At 32.5% G+C, this 23,202-nt stretch overlaps 1 protein-coding gene across 1 annotated transcript in view; it reads left to right on the top strand.

The window, feature by feature from the left end:
• The first annotated feature begins 940 nt into the window (after nt 1-940).
• LOC100928663 (pro-neuregulin-3, membrane-bound isoform) overlaps nt 941-23,202 on the top strand; it is a 176,004-nt gene continuing 153,742 nt past the window's right edge. The window contains exon 1 of the mRNA XM_031949465.1: nt 941-968. Within this exon, the coding sequence (XP_031805325.1) occupies nt 965-968 (4 nt within the window). The 5' untranslated portion in view covers nt 941-964. The remainder of the gene's footprint in view (nt 969-23,202) is intronic.

Below are 23,202 nucleotides of genomic sequence, written 5' to 3'. Positions count from 1 at the left end.
CATCATCATCATCATCCTCTCACATGAAAAGATCCATTTTACAGGTCTTAGTTAGACCTTCAGCAGTCACTCACAGATGGCTCCCATATCACAACACAGATCTATGACTTAAACTCTTAGAGAGTTGTCTGAGGCTTACAGGACTTTTTTATTTAACTTTCACACCTATCACAATAAAGAAGACTTAAAGGCACTACTTAAACCTAAGATTTCTAGACACCCAGTCTAGCACTAAACCTACTATGTCAAAGTCCGTTGTCTCACTTGTGTGTATGTACTCATATATGCATGAACACACATATGCATACAAACACAAACACAGGAATAGTCAAACATTTTCTCCAAGTGTGATATATCATAACTGTGGGGAACTTACAGTTCAACAATGAGGATCAGAAAGCTAGTACATAATTTATAATCTCAGAGAATTGCATAAGGACAACAGTAAAGGGATTTGTCCTTGGTCATCTGTCTAGGATTTGTCAGAGGCAAGACTCGAAGGCAAACTTTTCTGACTCTAAAGCCAGCCCTCTATATACATCCTGTGCATGTGTGCATATATGTGTGGACAGGTTTCTGGACATGAATTGTTTCTTTAAATATTATTGTTGTATATCCATGTCTTGTTGGAGATGACCAATATTTTAATGTCATGATTATTTTTTATGGTTACTCTATATTGTACTTTTCAGAGAACTTAGAAATGCTCTCTTGAGCTCTGAGGTATATAAAAATGACTGAGCTAGATTGGAGTTCCATGTTATTCTGCATAAATCTTAAGAGTATCTATTTTATCATGAGTATTATGGTTAATAATTTAATGTCCTACCTTCTCTAGATGTTTAATACTTATAGTTTCTGTTTCATATGGCTCACTTCTAACCCCTTTTTTCTCTCTCTCTTTTTCTATTTCTTCTTCTTATATGCTTGCATCGATGTAGCAGACCACTTGGGGATTGAATTCATGGGTAAGAACTCACAACTTATCTCTTCAATATTTTGAAATGCTATTCTCTACAGTCACTCCCAATCATCCTTGGCTTCTGAATTTGCTTGCCTTTGATGTGTCCAAGTACTAGACTATTGTCCAGATTAAAAAAACAAACAACATATACTTTATGTATTCCTCATTTATATGATTAAATCTGACAGAGTTACCTAGCATATTTCTATCTGCCTTATTTTGCAACTGGACTGATTATTTGCTGTTTTATGTAGTCAGTTTTATATTTTTATGACTTTTGGATTGTAATTTCTTACTGAATATTTTATTTCAGAGAATAATAGTTCTATTCAGTTAGGCTATTGGGAACAGTTTTTATTCTCTAAAGAAAAATTAAGCCTTCCCTGCCTCCTCTTGTACTTGGATTGCAAAATGTAGTCGTGATTTTGTAATATCTGGGAGGGTTACTAACTGCAGATGGTGTTATTTTCTGTAATTTCTGACAACATAAGACATTGGTTATGATAAGCTGAGAGTGCATTATTAAATGAAATGGTAAGAGAAATCTTGGGGAAAATGTGAAGTTTAATATTAATATTCTTCAAGATGAGATGAGTCTATCTTAAATCCCTCCCAAGAGAGTTTCATTACTGATATATTTAAAAGGCTCTGTTACAAAGTGGTTCAACAGCTAGAATGCAAGAATAGACATAATAAAACATCAATGAGTTAAGATTAAATCATATAAATTTTCCATTTATTCACTCATGTCTAAGGATTTTCTTCCCAAGAGAATTCAGTACCATTTAAGAGGAGTTGTTGCCATATATATTGATGTTGGAAGGAATTTACAGAAAGAGGGAAGAGAGAAAATCAAGACAATATTCACAGATGTACAACAAAGATTAATTCAAGTTAGATCACTGGACTAGAAAACTAATGAATATGCTATGTAATTGTCTTCACTGATCCCAAAAAGTATTGGCACCCATTTTTCTTTAAATTATTCTTAAGTGAATATTGATGATTATATTTCTCTCTCTGGAATTACATTGGAAGATTTATTTTGCTCCAAAAATCTAGACTACTCCAGATGCTATTTAACATGGCAGTGAAGAGGGAAAATGCTCTTTAAAGTGTTTCAATTTCCAATTAGAGGAATTTTCTTAAACACCTGCAGTTTTACCTGAAATAACAAAAGAGACCCTGACCAAATCTGTGCTCAGAGGACAGGATAGAACCAGGAAGAATTGTTTAGGCATAATACCTAATTCATGGATTAAACCACATTAAAATCAGGTTAATATTTCTTTCAGCAAACATCAAATCCAGAAACTACATTCAGTAGAAAGGGAACCCAGATGTTCCTGTGGCACATCCATGAAAAAAATAGGCAGAGTAATAGTAAATGCAGTTTTATAGTCATTTGGATGTAGCCCAATCATTTGATTCCATTGATGCCATACAATAAAAAACAATGATTTTGACTGATCTTTAGGACATTCTAATGAGCTATCCTGCCAGATATCTCAGAACTATGTGAAACATCTTTACAATCTGAGGGGAGATATTAGGACCACTAAATAAATATATAATTAGTTACACCTATGAGAGGGTATGATTGATTGGCTTACAATCAGACCCTAAGTCACCCATACTTCATGGAAAGGTCCTCAGATGTTATAAGAAAAAGAAACATGTACTTTCATATGTGCATTCATATTGCTTTGAGAACTTATCAAATTGTTCATGGGATTTTCTCATCAACGTCATTTGTATTACCATTGTTATTATCATTACTTTTGCCACTACTACTATTGAAGTAATAAATCACATTTCCTTGACACTCTAAGGTTAACTGAGTCACTTCCAGTAATTCTATGAGATAGGACTTATGTATTATTATTTCAGTTTTGTAGGTGAGATAGCTGAGGCTCAGAGAAATTAAGGAATTTATCCACAATTAAAAAGTTAGGATGTATCAGAAGTGTGATTTCAACCCAGGTCCTACTGATTCTGGGTTCACTGTACTCTATCCTGCTAAATAAGAGAGAGTTTTCCCTTCTGAAGTAGATTATCCTCCTCAATATTAGAAAAGCTCTTGGGATCTCTCTTTCTCCCTTCCTTCCTCCTTCCCCCCATCTCCCTTCCCTTCTCTCTCTCTCTCTCTCTCTCTCTCTCTCTCTCTCTCTCTCTCTTCCCCTTTCTCTCTCTCTCTCTCCCCACATATATCATATATTTCCATATTTCATGAATCAGTAATTTCTACCAGATGGGTATTCCTTTGAGTGATGCAGATTCCATGCAATATGTGCTCTTAAAACTATATGTGAATTTATTCATCTTGAAGCTAAGTTATTCTTTGTACAATAAATGTCAAGCTTATTACTAAATCTAGTCTTTAGCCTATTTAGCTAAAAATGACTTACTGACATTCACTTTACATGACCTTGAAGAACTCAGTATCAATCTACAAAGAGACATGAGGACATTAGTCTTATATGAACATGTGTATGATATATGTATATGTTTATTGTAAATATGCATATATGTGTGCGTAGGCATATATATACATGTGTGTTTATATGCATGTATAAAATTATGAATGTCATCCAAAGTTTTGATTGAAACAATCTCTCAAAGTTGTGGACTAGACGTGAATAATTCTGGGAAGCTCCTACTGTATCAATATATTGGTTAATTGCTCATATCACTATATATACATATATAATGATTAGATATAGATGTATGCACATATATACATACAAAATTTGTGTATACACAATACACATCAATATGTACACATATATTATCAAAGGAGATTTTAACCAGACATTCTAGCAATTGCTTTGGAACTAAACTTAAAGGAATATTTGAGAAGTCAGAGCCTTGTACTTAAAATCAGAAGGCTGCCGATGGTGATGGGGGTGAGAATGAGGGAAAAGAAGATTAAAGATATATGCTTCACCCTCATTGCCAATATTATTAATGATACTATGAAAAATAATGAGTAATACAGCCACCTGGCAGCTGAGAGAGGTTGAACTAAATACATCAAAGAAGGGGAATTCATGGAACCTCCAAAAAAAATACAATAAAAATAATACTGGAGTTAAGAGTCAAGAAATCTTGATTGGAATCTCACCTGTGGTATTTATAATCTATGTGACCATGGTCAAGTTATCTAATCTCTCTAAACCTATTTCCTCACTTCTAAAATGAACATAATAAATCAGCTTATTTAACCAAATTTTTTTTGGGGGGGAAGAAACATGTTTTATAAAAATGAAAGTTTTATATAGATGTGAAATACATTATTAATTGCTTTGATTAAAAGAACTGAGATTTTAGGGTCAACAATTCTTGAATCTTCTTCTGAGGTCATACAAGAATAAAAAATAAGAAAACAATTTGCAACCACAAACCCTCTTTAACTTGACTTAGCAAGCTAAACAAGCAATGAAATGAGACAGCTGGCTTTAAAAATAGCACAGGTAGGCTATGTTTGCAAATGATTATCCTCATCAAAAGAGATTATTCTATGAGAATTAACTAATCAATGTTAACACCTAAGTGCTCTACCTCTATGTGAATCATGATTTTTGGGGGGAGTGGAGAGGAGGAATGGAGTGATGTCTCTCACACAGAGATGTGGCTGTGGAAAAAATATGTCATAGTTTCCCACCATAAAACATTGCAAAAGAACAGGTGCAGTACCATTTTGAAATGGACTTATAAACTATGCATTACTCTGAGAATGGAACAGAAGATCTTTTATGCAAATTTACCAATTCTCTTTTGGCAATGTACAGAGAGTTAAATGTCTTCCCTGTGATTACTACATTGTATTCTGTCTTTGCTATGAAGGATAGATTTATCTTTACACAAAGACAATGACAAAATTCTCATTTGTGGCAACCATATTGTAGCCAATAACATAATTTGATGAGAAAATACATCTGGACTGAGGCTTGGAAAAGGTGTGTTATATGATTCCCAGAAGGTTCTGTGGCATTGGGGATGATTGAAGAGTCATTCTGATTTCTCACTGAGGAGAATTTATAACATATTCATTGAAAAATAATGCATCAGGGGCAAAAGATGGCACAGTGGATAGATCAGTGGCCCTGAAATCAGGAGGACCTGAGTTCACTTCCAGTCTCCAACACTTAGCATTTACTGTCTCTGTAAGTCGCTGAATCCCAACTGCCTTGCCAAAAAATCAGAATAAGAAAAATGATGCATCAGAATATAGAATCCTATAAAATTATTGACATCCTTATACATTAATATGCACACATAGTAAAAGTTTTTATTGTTATCTTAAAACAAAAAGGAAATTCTCCATAATAAATGCTCCATCATAAAATGTATTCTCATGAGAATCAAATATTTTGTTTAAAATTCAAGGGAAAGAAGTGAGAAAAGTTTTAAATAAAGAGTTAGTTTATGCTTATTTTATTATATCATATTTCTAAATCACTAAAACAATTTTCTGTACTAATTGAGGAATGAAGTTAATCTTCCCTTCTTAGAATATATTCTCTAAAATGAGCATTTGTGGGGAGGTAGGGAAACAAAGCTATTTAGATACTTGGAAAAATGTAATTATTGATGTTTTCAAAAAGAAAGGTTTTTTATTTAATTTTCAGATTAGATATAAATACCAAAGTACACTAATACCACACATACAACAGAATACAAAAAGGGGTTGTACATAAAGTCATGACTTCCATTTCAGAGTGCTTGCTTTAAAATTTGAGTACCCAGTGAATTCCATAATTACTTTCAAAACTATCCTGCTTGTATATACTTCTTTCTTAAACTCATTCTGTTCTTTCAGTCTTTTAAAAATTGCTTCAATATCCCTTCTTTTTTTTTTTTACCATTCTAACTTCCCTTTCCTTACTATATGCCCAAGTTAAAACTGAAAGAAGAAATATGCATACTAAAATACTCAAGTAAAATTAATCTACAGAATTTCCATGTCCCAAAATACCTATCTTTTCTGACTCAAGCTCATCCTTCCTTTGTCAAAAAATATATAATGTGTTCATTATAGAACCATTGCAAACATTATCAATCATTGCTTTGCTTGTATTTCCTTAGTCTTTCAAAGTTATTTGCAAGGATGTTATCCTTTAATAATTTATTCTGCTAGTTCTATTTACTTTATTCTGAATCTTTTTTGAATTGCTAAAATTCTCTAAAATTATCATTCATCAGTTCTTCCAATATAACAAGATTTCATTACATTCATATACTCAAATTTGTTCATCCATTCACCAATTGATGAGGAACTTAAATTCTGTTTTTTTTCCCTTCCTAATTTATCCTTCAGCAACTTGTTTTGCTTGCAACTACTCCTAATTATTATTATTTTCTTTATACCGCCCAACTCTACTTTTTGAAAAATGTCACTTTCCTTATGAGGAAGTATTTAGAATGAATGTGTGTGTATGTGTGCGGTGTGTGTAATATGTTTAGGTATGTGTCTATACCCACGTATATGTATATATGTATATATCAGATGTTTTAATGTCTCTGTATGTTTATATATGGACTGTTTTATATATACATTTAAACATGTCCACATATGTGTGCATAAAAGCTGGTGGTTTCTTTGATTTGTTCATCTATTTGGTTTTAGATACTAAATTGATGCTTTGTTCCAGGGCCATATTCTATATCCCTCCCCCATCCCTACTGAACTTTTGTGGGAATTAAATGGGTTTATTTTTTTCTCACCCAAGATACTTTCCTGGTTTACCCATAGTTTCACAAAGCAAGGTATCATTGAATGTTGGAGTTCAGAGCCCTGGATTTTCAGGGCTTTCTACAGCATCTCAGGACAGATTAATAGGGTCTTTCCAGTCTATGAAATATTAGATTCTTCCATTCTGAGACTTGGTATGCTACTCTGGCCCATACTATAAGATTCTCAGGATTTGTAACTTCATCAGACCTTTTTTCAGAAGGCCTTCCTATCTCATTGCTTCTGAACACAGAACATTACCAGTTCTACTTGCCTCTGGCCATTCTCTAATCACATAAGACTTTGGGTAGTATCCCTACAATGGCACAGCCTTTTCAAGTATCCCATATACCTGTTGCTTATAGCTTAGTGGCTGACTTTCTGTTCATTGAGAGAGAGAGAGACAGAGAAAGAGAGAAAGAAAGAAAGAGAGAGAGAGAGATAGAGAGAGAGAGAGAGAAAGAGAGAGAGTAATTTATTAGAGTTTTTCAATGTGTTTTTAATCATTACTTTGTTCTTTATCTGGTGTAAATTTCATATTTTCCTCGAAAAGATATGAAATTTGTGCTGCCTGTATATGTTTAATTACCTTGGTCATGAATATAAATCAACAGTTTCTAATGTTTTTTGAACTTGATAAATTTGTAAGTCAATAATTATTTAGTGAGTCCTACTAAAGACATATGGGTAGTTAGATGTCACAGTGGATAACATGCCAGGCTCGGAATAAAACAAGATTCTGGTTTAAATCTGACTACAGATAGTCACCAGTTGTATGATCTTAGGCAAGTCACTTGATCCTGTTCCCCTCAGTTTTCTCTTGTGTAAAATGAGATGAATATTGAAAGGACAAGCCAGCATCTTTGCTATGAAAAATTCCTATTTTTATTCAGTCACTTTAGTCATGTCTGATTCTTTGTGATCATTTTGGGGATTTTCATATTCTATTAACCTAGCTACCTTTAAACAGAAAGCTAACATTCCCCAAAAATCCAGAAACTGTAGAACATAATATATAGTAGATCAAGTTTTCTTTGACACTTGATTAGTCAATGACTGTATTGATGTGACTATTGTTTTTAACTAGAGCCTATCACAACACATCAATACCTTTTTTCCTATGCCAATCTTTTCCATGTCCTTCCATGGAGGACTTAGTCTCAATAAAGCATTTAATTATACATGATCTATATAATTGCTGAATATTTTCATCTGAGTCTTTTAGTCTTTTTATTTAATCAGCACAGTACTTTATCTGTCCATTTACCATCTTTTATCATTGGTATGTTATGGCCCTATTTTATTTTCTGGTTATTTATTTCCTTGGTGCCACTTTTATGTAGTTTTTGACATGTAAATCATCATTAATAACAGGATGGTAGCAAAGGGAATCCAAAGGAAACAGAAAGTAAGAGCTTCCTTAACTATTAAATATGCAAATAAATTAAGGAGAATTGAAGAAAAGAAAATTTGGTGGCAAGTGGGATATGGTAGATGTCTTTGAATATTTGAAGAATTATAAAAAAGAGAAGAGATTAAACTTTTTTCAGTTTGGCCTCAGAGATAGAATTAACAGGAACATGCAATGGTTTCTCCAAAGTCTGGCAACCTATGATTCCAAGTTTCAATGAAACAAATTTAGAATGAATGTAAATCTTAATAACTTCTTACTCTCAGCGTTAATTTAATAGTGAGATAAACAATGATATAAAGAGACAGGGTTACTTTCAAGAAAAAAATTATCTTGCTGAGAAGGAAATCAGTATTATGTAGAAAATGTTATTTGGGAGTTGAAAAAAGAATATAACTCATTTAAACATTTATTATAAACTACTTAGCTGAGTCATGAACTAGTCTTTTAACAATGACTGACAACCCAAAAAGAATAATCATCTAAGAGTCCAATTGGTCCTTCAACACAGCATCACTGGGCTGAAACAACCCTCAATTTAGGAACTGGCATATGTAAGTTGCAGCTTTTCCTAGATTCTGGTATTTTCCCTATTTGTCACACCATTCAAAACCACAGGATACAGTGTTTTTGAGTGAATTAAATCATTCCATAATGATTGTTTTACCCATCTGTTCCAAAAACAAACAACAGCTCAGGATGGTGCTGAATGAGAACTCAGCTCCTCCAGAAACAGCAGGAACATCTGAAATGTCGATTCCAAAGCAATTTCCCATTTCTCCACTTTGCTCATACTATATTCCAAATCAAACTTGTATCAATGATTATTTTACTTAAATATTCAATTTGGTAAAAAATTCCAAAGATAATTTTATTTTATGCCATCAGTCCTTTCCAGAATACCAAGGTCACAAAGGTCAACAAAGTTGTTTTCAAAACTTACTTGGCAAATTCATTCACTTTTTGGGGAATTTTTTTTCTGCTCATGACATTGATCCTATATTTGGAAAGTAAATCTCCTTAAGAAGTGGCATTTGGGTAGTAAGAAATGATGTTTTGTTTGATTTTTTTTTCTCCATTTGTTTCCTCTGCATGTCACCTAATACATGTCATATATAATATGTCATATATATAGTAAAATAATAAAGCAATAATATAGTGATATATAATATTATATTACAGTTTTATGTATATATGTGTATGTGTATGTGTGTAAATTTTGTTGAACTAAATTGAATTCCTCTGACTAATGGCAATGGATGGTACAGAAGCCTTAAAGAGATCTCAAAGCAGGAAAAAGATCCAAATGAGACATGTTTAGAGATTCTGGTAAATAGTTAATTTTATGGAGCCATTTTTTTGTGGAACAGCTTGATATGTATTTGCTATAAAGTAGATCCTGATCTGATTCCTATTTTCCTGTTTGGCTGAGGTTAAATATTTTTTGTCCTCCAGAAAGTAGAGGTACACATATATTTTCAAAGAAGCTTAAATCAATGAGACATTTCCCCAAGATACCACCTTTGAGTTCATGATCACCTGTCGGTCATCAGATATTTTTAATATATCAAGAGAATTGCTTAAATATTTCTAAAGTTATGACTAAGGTAAAGTTAGCAATTTGGGCATGTTAACATTTCTTGCTCAGGTATATTTGCCATTTATGTCCCCTTTTAAATTTCTTAGGAAAATTGCATTATACCAGACTATAGTCACTTGGGAGTTACATTTTCCACCCCCTCTTTCTTTGGTGAATGGTAATATTTAGTATTCAATAGATAATAACAAATGTTGACAAGCATTCACAAATTACAAAACCGATCTCTTGATTTCCTTTCTATCTCAGTGCTAATAGGAGCTTCTGAGAACTTTGTCTTGGATGAGCTCAGTGGGGTGGCTGGACATCATGAGAAGTAGAATCCTGATGAATAATCTTTATTTTGCCTTCTTTTCTACCTACATACTAAATTAGAGTCAATATGTGCATGTACAGTGAACAAGATAATAGGAAATGATGAGAAAGGCAAGTAGGAGTGATCGAAGCTGCAACACTACATGTAGCTGATGGGAGTTACTTCATTCCTAACTGGTGAAGATTAAGCCAAATAGCTCAAAGATATCCCTAAATGACTGAATGGGGGCTACTCTTGTTTAATAAAGCAAATGTGGCTTTGGGAGCTCACTCATTTCTGTGTCTAATGGTTCCCACTGTCAGCACAAATGATGTGATATTTGAAAAGGCAGGCTTCATTGTGAGTCAAGCAACTTGAATTGTAAAATATGAATGTGTAGAAAATGAATGTGGCAATGTTGACTGAGTTAATCAGTTTTAGAGAAAGAAAATGGCATTTAAGTTATCATGAGCAATACTTCTAGCAATATTAATGAAGTAATAATAGCTACATCTTTATATGTTTACTGCCCTTTCTTTTCTCCATTATTTTTGATCTGCTAACAGGAGTCATAAATGTGTCCTTGAGAAAGTGGTACATTATTTCCATCAGGGAAAATCAAGGCATGAATTGCCCATGGCTCTGAGACATACTCTGCTTGAAAGGTTGTATTTTTGTTTGTCTGATTTATATACCTTTCAAAGTGTGCAAAGGGTATGTCTGCGCCTTTTCAGACTGTGGGATTATGAAAGGTGAGCATCATGGGAAACAATAAATAAGTGGTAAGTGCTCTTATCTGATTCCAGGCCCAGAAATCTATCCACTGGGCTACCTAACTGTCTCCAAATCTGTCCTTAAATGCTGGCTGTGTGAACCTGTATGAGTCACTTAAACTTTGTTTTCCTCAGAAGCAAATTATTAGTCCAAATCTAGCTTTGGATGCTTACTAACTGTATGATCCTGGGCAAGACATTTAACCTTTATTTGTCTTAATGCACTGGAGAAGAGAGATGTAAACCACTCCATTATCTTTGCATTGCAAACCCCATGGTCCTCAGCAAAACAAAAAGTGATATATAACTGAACAATTAAACAACAACAAAACACCTCATATGCTGCTATAATGCCACAGAAGGTTACCCTTCCAGCCTTTACGTTTTACTTAATGACATGGAGTATTCAACATAAATCAACACTAATTCCAAAGATATATTTAAAAAAGCATTTCTGTTTCACAACTTTTATTTCTCCTTCCCTCAAATGCAAAGGTTTCTTTCCCCTTGCTTTTGTTTTTGATTTTTGTATCACCATTATATTTTTGGTGGGGATAAATTGAGGAAGGGTCCAGATGTGTGAGCTCATCTGTATGGAAACCCCCTGAAAATTTCCAGATTATTAATTTATTTGTACATGACTAGAAATGTCAAACTCAGGGTTGTAATCAATTGTACACAGTAAACAAAACTTGCAAGTGGTGGAAAAATCATATTAAGTACCAACAATATGCAAAGCACCAAAACAAAAAGATGGCAGTGAAATGGTTTATTTCTTCAAGAAATGTAATTATATAAGAAGGAAATGGTATTGACAGAAAATACATACAAGATAAATACAGTGTTATTTTATAATGGAGGGGTCAGTGAGATAAAAAGATATTGCTGGACTGAGCTTACCAAAAAACTAATTATTTTAAGAATCAGATTTAGGGAGAATTTCCTTATAGCACATAGTAGACAAGCCTAGCCAAAGGCACCAAGGGAACAATGGATAGGAAATAGGGAACTGGCATTATTATAAACAGGGTTCTCTAAGACTACAAAGGCTAAACAGAGGAATCTGCATTGTATTCATAAAGAATATAGGGAGCTTCTGAAAATTCTTGAGCTGGAGAGTGAACAGTATATTTTTGCTCTGAGAAATGCCATTTTGACAACTCTATAAGTGATGCTTCATAAAAAAAGAAAGAGTAGAATAAGGTAATCAATTAAGAGACACTTGAATAACCTAACAAGATGAGACAAGGGTTTTAAGATCCTTTTAAAAACCCTTCACAGTATGACTCCAAAATATCTTTCATATTCCTTCCCTTTTATTTCCTATCATATAGATCAAGGTTGAGCCATTCTAAATTGGTCACTATTTCCAAGATGTGGAAATTTACCTTCTGTTTGTGCACATTTGTTCAAACTATCCTCCATGCTGAAGACTGCACTCAAACTGTTTTCCATGTCAGAAATATATTCTTTCTCCATATCAATCTATCGGAATCCCAACCCTCTTTCAGAGCTCAAGTCAGATATCTTTCTTGAATACTTACTATGTTCCAGACACTAGACTAAGAATACGTATAAGTATCTTTTATCATGTGGCTTTAGAGATCATACAAATGTCAATACTGACATGATTCATTTCTAACATTATTCAAATTGAAAAACTTAAGATCATCTAGATCATAAGATCTCCATTCTAGAGTTGGAGCACAACTTAGAGCCATTTAGTCTAACTCCCTCATTTTAAAGTTGAAGAAACTGAGTGACAGATAAATTCAATGATTTATTCTGGGCCACAAAGATAGTAAGTGATATTCAAATGCAGGTCCATTGATATCAAGGTCAGTGCTCTAAGTTAATCAGTCTTTCCACTGAACAATATTGGTTCTACAATGCTATCACTCAGTTGCAAAAGTTGCTACTATTTATAATTTAGAGAATGTGTGGTTCTTATCACTTTTCCCACTTTTTTCTACCATGTAAAACTGTTTCTAAAGAGTAAGATTTTTAAAAAAGAATAAATTTTGCAGTGACTTTACTAATAACAAGCCTGTCCATATTTAACTTTGTTGTGTACTTGGGCAGTTGATTTAGTATGTTGTTGGGAACTTTCTCAAAACCTTTCCAAATTGGAAGAATCTACTGGAATTTAAATAGTAAGGTAAGTAGGGCACCAATCATGGAATCAAGAAGATCCAAGTTCAAATCCAACCTCAGGCACTCACTGGCAGTGTAATCCTGGGGAAACTACTTAAACCCATTTGCCTCAGTCTTCTTCAATAAAATGGGGACACAGTGGAGAAAGAAATGGCAAACCACTCCAGTGTCTTTGCCATGAAGATCCCACAGACAAAGCATATGGGATCTCATAAAGTTGGATGTGACTAAACAATAGCAACAACAACAAGTGGAATTTATGCTCTAGTGGCCTAACATTAAAGATTCCTAAGATTCCTCACTGTTATAACACATTGGAATAATACATTGTAGGCATGACACTTAATAGCCTTTCAAGAGAATGACTCCATACTTTCTTATTTTCATGACTTTTCTCCTTTATATGCTATTTCTTGAACCAATTCAAAATGTAAAATGGGTTAGTTATGTTTTAGAACAAAATTCCTTAAATTATGAGTCAAAACCTCATGTAGGATCATGTAACTAAAAGTGGGGATTGCAAAATTATGATTTATTATCAATAAATGTTCTATTTGAACATTATCTATTATCTTTATATATATATATATATAATAGAAAAATTATCTATTTTTTCATACTTATATACCTGGAAATATCTTGGGTGAAAAGGAGTAATGAGTGAAAAACTTTTAAGAAGCCCTAGTCTAGAAAATCTAAATCTCGTTCTCCAGCATCAACAACTGTTTCCTTCTCTTAACTTCCATTCTTTTCTAAAGTACTTATCCTTACTTAAAATCAATTGAATGCCAATTCTTTGAGGGTAGCAATTATCTATTTTTATGTTTGTATTTCTATGCCATGCTGACATATATTAGATACTTAATAATGATTATTGATTGATTTTTTAAAGCACTTGTTACTTTCACTATCTTAACTGGGGGTTTCTTTGATTTTTTTTTCCTTCTAGGTTTCCACAAAAGCAATAAGTGTATGGAAATTATGACCTTTATTAAGTTCCCTATAGGTTCTATGTCATTTATAAGTTCATTGAGAATAAAGATTGTTTGTTGTTTGAATCCATGGTCCTTGTGTCTTGCATAAGGCCTGTTATATAGAAAGCACTTAATAAATGCTCCTTGATTGATTTATCTGAAATATGCTAAAGGAAGATAGTACATTGCTCCTACTGAACATATCAGGTTGACATGTATTTGCTTCTAGCAAGGAGGCACTTACTACTTTGTGAATTCTGTGCATTAATGGATTCCCTTGCTCCTCCTTGATTTTAATGACCTTCCTCATGATTGTATGTACGTATGATATTACTTATTTCTACAAAGTACTAGTTATACATTTTTCAGAACAGCCTAGAATACTGTGTTGGATTCAGGAAGATTTTGTTTCAAATTCTGCCACAGACATTTATTTGGTTATGACCCTGGGTATCATGTTTTATTTTGCTCATCTTTAAAATGAGAGTTTTGGACTGAATGGTCTGTCAGGATCATACTAGCCCTAAATCTACTATTCCTGTGATAAACAATGACTTGAATGGTTTATGTAGAATCACAGGCTAAAAGTAGAAAGGATTTTCAATTTCTCTAAGAGTAACCTCTTCATTCTGCAAACAAAGAAATTGATATTTGAATGCATGTCTTCTAATGCCATTTCTGTGTTCTTCTTGCTTTAAGCCATGCTTATTCCTTTCTTCCTCTGATATATTCTACTAACCAAGGTCTTTATTCTAATTTATGTTTACCTGTCTCCTGACAATCTGTCAATTTTCTTTGCAAATAAAAAAGAATACTGAATTTGTGATAAGAGCATATTCAAAGCCAAAGTCCAACACTTATTGATTGTTGATCCTTATAACCTCATTAATTTCACACACACACACACACACACACACACACGCACACACATGCACATACACATACACACAGAGTTCACTGATATTTATCTATAAATATAATACACATATTAAGTCTTACATATACATGTATATGTATATGCATATACATATATATACATATGGAAAAGATTTATATCACAACAAAACACAAATATGATTGATTTATTTGCATGGCAAATTAGAGAGAATTTGGTTTAGAATTTACCTTTTTTTTTTCCCAATTGTTAGAACCAAGATGCATAATTAGGTCTCAGCTATATATTTTGTTTTGTAATTGATTGTAGAGCAATTAGGTAAATGATTTTGAAAGTGAGATACATTATATAACATAATGATAGTCATCTGAAAAATTTCTATAATTTATATTTAAAGAATGGGAAACAGGTGGATAAAGTTCTATACTTGGAATTGGATAAATCTCAAATCTGATCCTGTTTCCACCAATAATTGTGTGGCTTTAGACATATTCTTTAATATATTTCAGTCTTTTTTACCTCATTAAGATTTAAAGAAATGTTGCAATATCAATTGCTGGAAGGAACTCCAACATCAAATTTATAACAGTTTTTATACACCTACATAAAAAAAGGAAATATTATAGAAATGTATAATATGAGGATAGGTTTACAATGTCTTGTGGATGTTATTAAAATAAGGATATTTCTAAAATATTTTATCATAAGTTAAAATTATATTAGTTTTAGAAAGGGCCCTCAGATTAAGTAAAATAATTTGCCTAATGTCACTTGGAATGGCAGAAATGGCAGAAACTGGAAATCCAGATGCTCTAGATTCCCCATTATTTTGCCTTCCCAAAGCAATGAAATGGTTTATTTCTCCAAGTTTAGGAAGATATCAATTTAGGAATGAATAACAAGAAAGGGGAGCCATTTTCTTGGTAACTCAGCTCACAAATATTTTATATGAACATATATTGCATAGATTTTTAATGTTTGATACTGTTATTTCTAATATGATAGATACATGTTGTCTATTAAGCACTTGTTCTTGATGTCATGCTTATTTGCTCATTTTCTTCTTTGAAATTTCTAATTCTTTTTCCATCATTTCCTTTCTTGACCTAAAAGTTATTAGCACTTTATATCACTATCTTGATATTGTATCATACAACTGCCTGTGATATTTATTGTTATCCCCAACCATGTTATATCCCTCTAACCATCAGCTTAAAACAAAAAGGAAAAAAAAATGTCCTCCAGATATTCTCAAATGATCTTGTAATCAGTGCTATATTTGGGAAACCCATTAAATTGTAGCATCCTCAAGTCCTTTTTCACACAAATAGTGAAGCTTCCTGTTAAGTCTATTAAACATACCTATACTATGTGATAGGTTCTGTTCTACAAACCAAAAATACAAGAAAAATGAAAGCATAAATACTAACAAAAATATGCAATTCCTGAGAGGCAGCTGGTGTCTGAATGAATTGAGTAATGGGCTTGGAGTCAGGAAGATCTGAGTTCAAATACAGTCTTACATACTTCCCAGCTGTGTCAACCTGGGCAAGTCACTTAAAAACTCTTATTTATTGCCTTACAAAATGGAGCCACTGGAGAGGGAAATGGAAAATCTTTCCTAAGAAAATTCCAAATCAAACACAAATGAAAAATAACAGCAATAAAAAACAAAGTAGAGGTAAAGAAAATTAAAAAAGAGTAGGGTGGGAGATTACTCCCATGGTGATGTGATGATGAAATCTGGAGAGTTAGAAGCATTGCAAAGGGGGTGAGGAGAAGGTGCAGCTAGATGGTGCAGTGGACAGAGCAACAGCCCTGAAGTCAGGAGGACCCGAGTTTAAATCTGAACTCAGACACTTAACACTTCCCAGCTATGTGACCCTGTGCAAATCACTTAACCCCAGTTGCCTCAGGGGAAAAAAACAGAAAACAAAAAACAAAAAAACATTGCTAGGAAAGGAAAAAAAAGCATGACTGACCAAGGCCAGTACCTCAGAGGAAGCAACCAAAGGAACTCGCTATTGACAGAAGCAGGCCTACTTACTACAAACACATTTCTGGGTAAGGAAGCCATAGAGCTTAAAGAAGGTAATATTGTTCTTGATTCATTTTTTATACCATTTTGAGTATAAATATAAAGTTAAGTTTGCCATCATTGATTTGTATTCTATTAAAAATTGGAAATGTTTGTTTTTCTCTAAGTTTAAATACTTTTTCCCCCCTACATCTTTCTTTTGAAGTGTCTGGCTTTAATGTTTTCTGTTTACTATACCCCAGATTTATTGAAGCAAATTACAAAAATTTGAAAGTCTTATAGGAAATCTTTAAGGGAAGATTTATTTACAGTTTGTCATACATGCTATAGAGGGAATTTCTGTTTGAATTAGGGTTTAACTACATAGCCTCTAAGGGCTATTCCAACTCTGGGAATCAGTGAGAAAGAGGTGATAGTAATCATTTGTTAGAATAGAGGCACCTTGCTGTGTGCCCTGCTTGGGAGCTCTGCCCTGGGACTGATCTGTCATGATTAAGCATCCCTTCCTTTAGTCTGTCTTCTGTCTGAAAACAGTCATCAAAATAATATTACAATTGTTACTGGCAAAAATATGATAATCAACTCTCAAGACCAAAGTACCCTTCCCAGTCCATAAGTGCTCTATTAATATAAAATCTTCTTTGAAATCAAGGATTATCACATTTTTTAAAAATATTTTGGTCCCCAGGGCTTAACATAGGACCTGAGATTTAGTAGGAGATGAGTAAAGGTTATTTGATGAATGAATCCATTGATTATTTCCTTGAAAATTGTATATAAATTAAATTTTAATATATAGAATTATAATTATGTTTATTTATGCATAACTCAAATGAATCTACAATGGTTAATCTTTTCCACCAAAGCATCATCACCAATTTAATCTAATAAATATTAATTTTACATCTACTATGGACAAGAAGAGAGGTAGCATGAGAAGGCCATCCTTATAGTTAGAAAGTCAAAATCTGCCTTCTGATACACATCTGCAGACTAGTCACTTAAACTCTCAGTGCCTTCTATGTCCAAATCTTTAAGAATATAAAATTCTATACCTGGGAAGTCCTTCTATATCGACTCAGCAAAAAATAAAATTAAAATAAAACAAAATGAAGTAAAAATTGCAGTAGGTACTCTAGGGTGTTGGTAAATAGGGATCTGGACTAAGATGAAAATCAATATTACAAAGTCCCTATTCTTATGGACAGGGAATTTGTTTTAAAGATAAGAATCAAATTGTAATAAACTGTCATAAGAGAAAATATGATTCGATAAAATTAGAAGCAAATAAAAAATAAAATGTGTCTAGGAAGAAAAATTTAGTGAAGCATGGGATAGCAGAAAAAGCTTTGTTGAGAGAAGTAAATCATCAAAAACTTAAAAGAAAATAAAGAACAGGTAAAGAGATATGTCCAAGAAGACAGTATAATAGGAAGAGAGAAAGGGAAAAAATCATTTTGTTAAATAAATAAGTATTTTATAATTTACTTTTTATCATAAATACAGTTTTATGCATCAACTTTGCTTAAGTTGAGTAGGTTCATATATTAAGTAACACAAAAGATATGGCCCATGTAAAGGTCAAATATCAGTCTGTTCACAGTGGGATTTCATATTTTCATTAGCTGTGAGTCTTTACCATAGTGATCCTACGTGCTAGAATTCTGTGAGCAATGTAAAAGTACAAGCAACAATATCCTCTTCAATTTAAATCACCTATATATTTATATGTAAGAAATTATTCTATTTATTGGATTTTGATTTGATAATTCTCAAGGGTTATAGCTCTTATAAATGAGAAACTATAAAGACAAGGAACATTTTACAGATAAAGAAAATAAGACCATAGAGAGAGAAAATGAGTTGTCCATGGTCATATCAATAGCAAAAAACAGATTTAAAGTTTGAAACCATGTCCACTTATTTCACATTCAGTAATCTTTTGACACAGCCTTGTCCCCTTCTATAATTTAAAAAATAAAAAAGAAAATCAAAAATTGTAACAGAAGTACTTGACTTAATATTATTGTTATAAATCTAATGGCTTTTTATTGCATTCATGACTTTATTCTGCCATTCCTACAATTATTCTGTTCTATGATGGAGGACAGGAAACTACAGAATCAATTATGTCTGAGTAAACTTTTAATAAACACTATTTCTATTCTTTTGTAGTTACTATGGAAACTATCAGCAAAAGATAAAAGATAAAGATGTTATTTCTTCAGTGATAATTTAAAAAGAACACTTTTATAAGTTTCATGTAATGTCCTCACTTTTTGACATTTTGTTTTTTATAATCTCCAACTTTTTGATTATTTGGGTTACCACTCTGATGACATTTCATCAGCATAACTCATGCCTGGAATGCTTTAGTGTTAATAATTGAAATAAGATATGAGTCAAAATGTCATGGTTGTGTGAATGGCAAGGGAATCTTATGAGTGGTTAATGAATAAATGGAAAATCTAACTAATGCCCTTGGAGCTTTCATAGGACTTAAAAGTAAGGCATTAGATCTCAAGCTATGTAACAAGGACAGAACAAAGGCTATTTCCCAGTTTGCCAAAAGTTGATAGTATTATATTATTTTTATAATTATATTTATATTAGTTTTAGTGTTCTGGGGCCATAATTTCTCATCCCAATGACTGTGCTATCATTAATTTCTTTGCCTCCACCCTCACTTTTCTATTTAAATCCTTGCTTCATGTCATTTCTTGCCTAGCCTATGTCTTGTTACAGGAGCAAACATTTCTAGTTACAACTCTGGTTATGACCAAATAACTCAAGCTAAAACATAGCAAACAAGGGGAAAAAATTATTAGTACTTTGGTCTCTTAGGATCCCCTTGAGTTTGTTCATTTGGGAGGAAGGATAGTGCCTCATTCTTTTGACTTTCAGTGATTTTACTGACTATTCCCATTGTTGGAAGTCTCTCCTCCATCTCCACCTCCTAGTTTTCCTGGCTTCATTCCAGTCTCAGCTAAAGTCCACTTCTTCTAGAAGTGTTTCCCAGTTCACATTAATCTTATCAACGTTAATGCCTTCCCTTTGAAACTCCCTTCGATTTTTCCTGAAAATTTGTGTGTATGTGTGTGTGTGCATTATTGTTTCCATGATGTCCTCCCCATTAGGCTGTGAGCTCCCTGGGAGCAGGGGCTATTATTTGCTTTTTTCTTTATATGACTAATTTTTAGCATAGTCAACATTTATAAAATGATAGTTGACTTGACTGTTACTTCCCATGAAATATTTTTTAATCAGCCCCATTACAAAACAATACTCAAAATACTGCAAAATTGGGGGAAGGAGATACTGCTTTTAGACAAATTTTTGTTGATATAGCATGGAGACCTTTAAAGGCTCAGATTTAAAGTGCTTCTTACAAGTCTAGGAAAGATTACTAGGTGACCTTGGCTAGCCATTTATAAAGCACTTTAATACTGTTCTCCAGTTTCCTCAAGGTCATTTCTGCTTGTTCATGTCTAGAGTGTTTAACTACAGTCAAAATCTAAGCATTCAATGCTATTTCCTCTCTAGCTATGTTTACAATTCGGTGTTTGATATGTGAGGGAGTAATGTATTGATAATTAGTATTTGTAGTGTTTAACATTTATAAAACATTTTATACACAGTATTTTATTTTATCCAATCAATAATCCTCAAGGGTAAATGTAATTATTATTCCCATTTTCCAAATAAACAAACTAAGGCAAACATAATTGATATGATTTGCCTAGATTCAAACTAGTAAATACCTATGCTAGTGTCTGAAACATGATTTAAATTCATATTTTTGCGATTTCAAGTATAATTAATAAAGATTTCACTTTATCTTCTATACCTACTATCTACCTCTAAAAATTTTCATGATAGTCATTAGATTTAAATAATTGGTTTGATATAATATATCATTAAATGTGATAGAGTTTTGGCAATGAGCAAAAAGTATAATTATATAATTAATTTCAACTAATGTACAAAATGCAACTTCATATGTAAGAGAAATTGGTAAAAATCTAGTGTTAAAAGGTTTTTGTTTTAATATAGAAATGATGGAGCTATGTGTTGTGACATCTTAATGCTGATTTTCTTCTTAATAGAATTCAAATCAATTGAAAAATGGAAAATATCTATTGGTCACACTGCTCAAGGCAAAATGCAAAGAACAATCAAATATAACCTCTTCAGTAAAAAAAGTTTATAATCTATTTGAAGAATCAAGATATAAATAAATCTTGTCTCCAGCTCTAAAATTCTCTCATTGTATGATTCTTGTTAAATATTAAATGATATTTAAATAATAATTTGAGACAACAATTGGAGACATGTCATAGTGTAGTAAACAATTATTTGCCAATATGAATTATACATTTTATTAGTTTTGTAGATAGACTGATCTGTGGTAATCATTTCTTAGAGCATGCACAGATGTTCTCTACTTCATTCACTTTTTCTTTGCAGAATCTGGGGTGAGGAAAGGGATAGAAGGGACAGCTGCCAATATGTAATTAATAGTTTTGTACACTATGATTATAGAGTCTTCCAAGTGACTTCTGGGATGCAAGAGATTATGACTCAGAAGTTTGCAATAGGACATAGTCAATACTTTCCTTATTGGCTTCTGGCCCTCTTTTACTTAGTTTCCAGAGACATCTCAAAAAAGTCTGACCTCAGCAAAGCTAAAATAAATAATGGAGTGGGTTCCTCCTTTTGTTTATTAACTTATATCTGGCTCAGCAACCAATTAGGGAACCCTCCATCTCAGTCATTGCAGGCTTTTGAATAATCAATTCGTCTGGTTTAAAGAGTAATAGGGGACTCTTTGTTCTTCACCAGTTCAAGCCCTTCCATCATGTACATCTAGAAGGACTTTTTTTTTTTTTTTTGCAATTCTCCATGAGAAAGATTGAAATCAGGAAATTAATATGTGCACATGTTCCAAAGTATGGCTCTCATGATCCACTCCCATTATAAATACACATGTACAATCATAATGCATAAACAATTATGTATATCAATTCTATGTACATCCAGCTGAAATTTAAAAAAAAAAAAACAGGGGTAGCAATTCAGATTTCAGGTAAAGCAGAATTAAAAAGTTATTATTAAAAGAGGTAAAAAAAGAAAGTACATCTTGATAAAGGGTACCATAAACAATGAAATAGTAAGGATACTAAATTTGGAAGCACCAAGTGATAGAGGAGCCAAATTCCAAGATTCCAAGATATATAAAAGAGATTTTATGCCTGTTACAAGAAGAAATAGACAGCAAAACTATACTAGTGGGGGATCCCAAACTTCCCCGCTCAGAATCAGATAAATCTAACTACAGAATGAAAAGAAAAAAAAAACAAGGAAGGTTAATAGAATCCTAGAAAATGTAGATATGATAGACCTCTGGAGAAAACTGAATAGGAACAGTACTTTTTCTTGGCAGTACATAGTACCGACACAAAGATTGACCATGTATTAGGGCATAAAAAACTCACAATCAAATGCAGAAAGGCAGAAATAGTAAATGTTTCCTTTTCAGACCACAATTCAATAAAAATTATATTCAATAAAGGGGGAAAGAAAAATAGACTAAAATCCAACTGGAAATTAAACAATTTAATTCTAAAAATTGAGTGGGTCAAACAACAAATTATAGAAACTATCCATAATTTTATCTAAGAGAATGGCAATAATAAGACAACATACCAAAATCTATGGGATGCTGCCAAAGCAGTTCCTAGGAGGAATTTTACATCTTTAAATAGCTTCATGAACAAAATAAGAAAGAGGAAATAAATGAATTGGACATGCAACTAAAAAAGCTACAAAAATAACAAATTAAAAAACAATTTAATACTAAATTAGAAATTTTGAAACAAAGCAAAGATTAATAAAATTGAAACTAAGAACACTATTGAACTAATAAACAAAACTGAGTTGGTTTTATTAAAAAAAATAGATAAACTTTTGGTTAATTTGATTAGAAAAAGGAAAAAAAGAAATCAAATCACTAGCATCAAAAATGAAAAAGGTGAACTTACAGTCAATGACAAAGAAATTAAAGCAATAATTAGGAGTTATTTTGCCCACTTTTAACAAATCTGACAATCTAAGTGAAATGGATGAATATCTACAAAAATATAAATTGCCCAGATTAACAGAAGAGGAACTAAATTACTCAGTCTCATTTTAGAAAAAAAAAATTGAATAAGCCATTAATCGATTCCCTAAGGAAAAAAAAAAAAACTATAGCGACAGGTGGATTCACAAGTGATTTCTATCAAACATTTAATAAACAATGAATTCCAATACTATGTAAACTATTTAGAAAGATAGGTAAAGAAGAAATGCTGCCAAATTCCTTCTA

This window comes from Sarcophilus harrisii, chromosome 2 (assembly GCF_902635505.1).
Source record: "Sarcophilus harrisii chromosome 2, mSarHar1.11, whole genome shotgun sequence".
In the NCBI taxonomy this organism is placed as follows: Eukaryota; Metazoa; Chordata; class Mammalia; order Dasyuromorphia; family Dasyuridae; genus Sarcophilus; species Sarcophilus harrisii.
The sequence above is the reverse complement of the archived record's forward strand: the minus strand, read 5'-3'. Positions and strand labels throughout refer to the sequence as shown.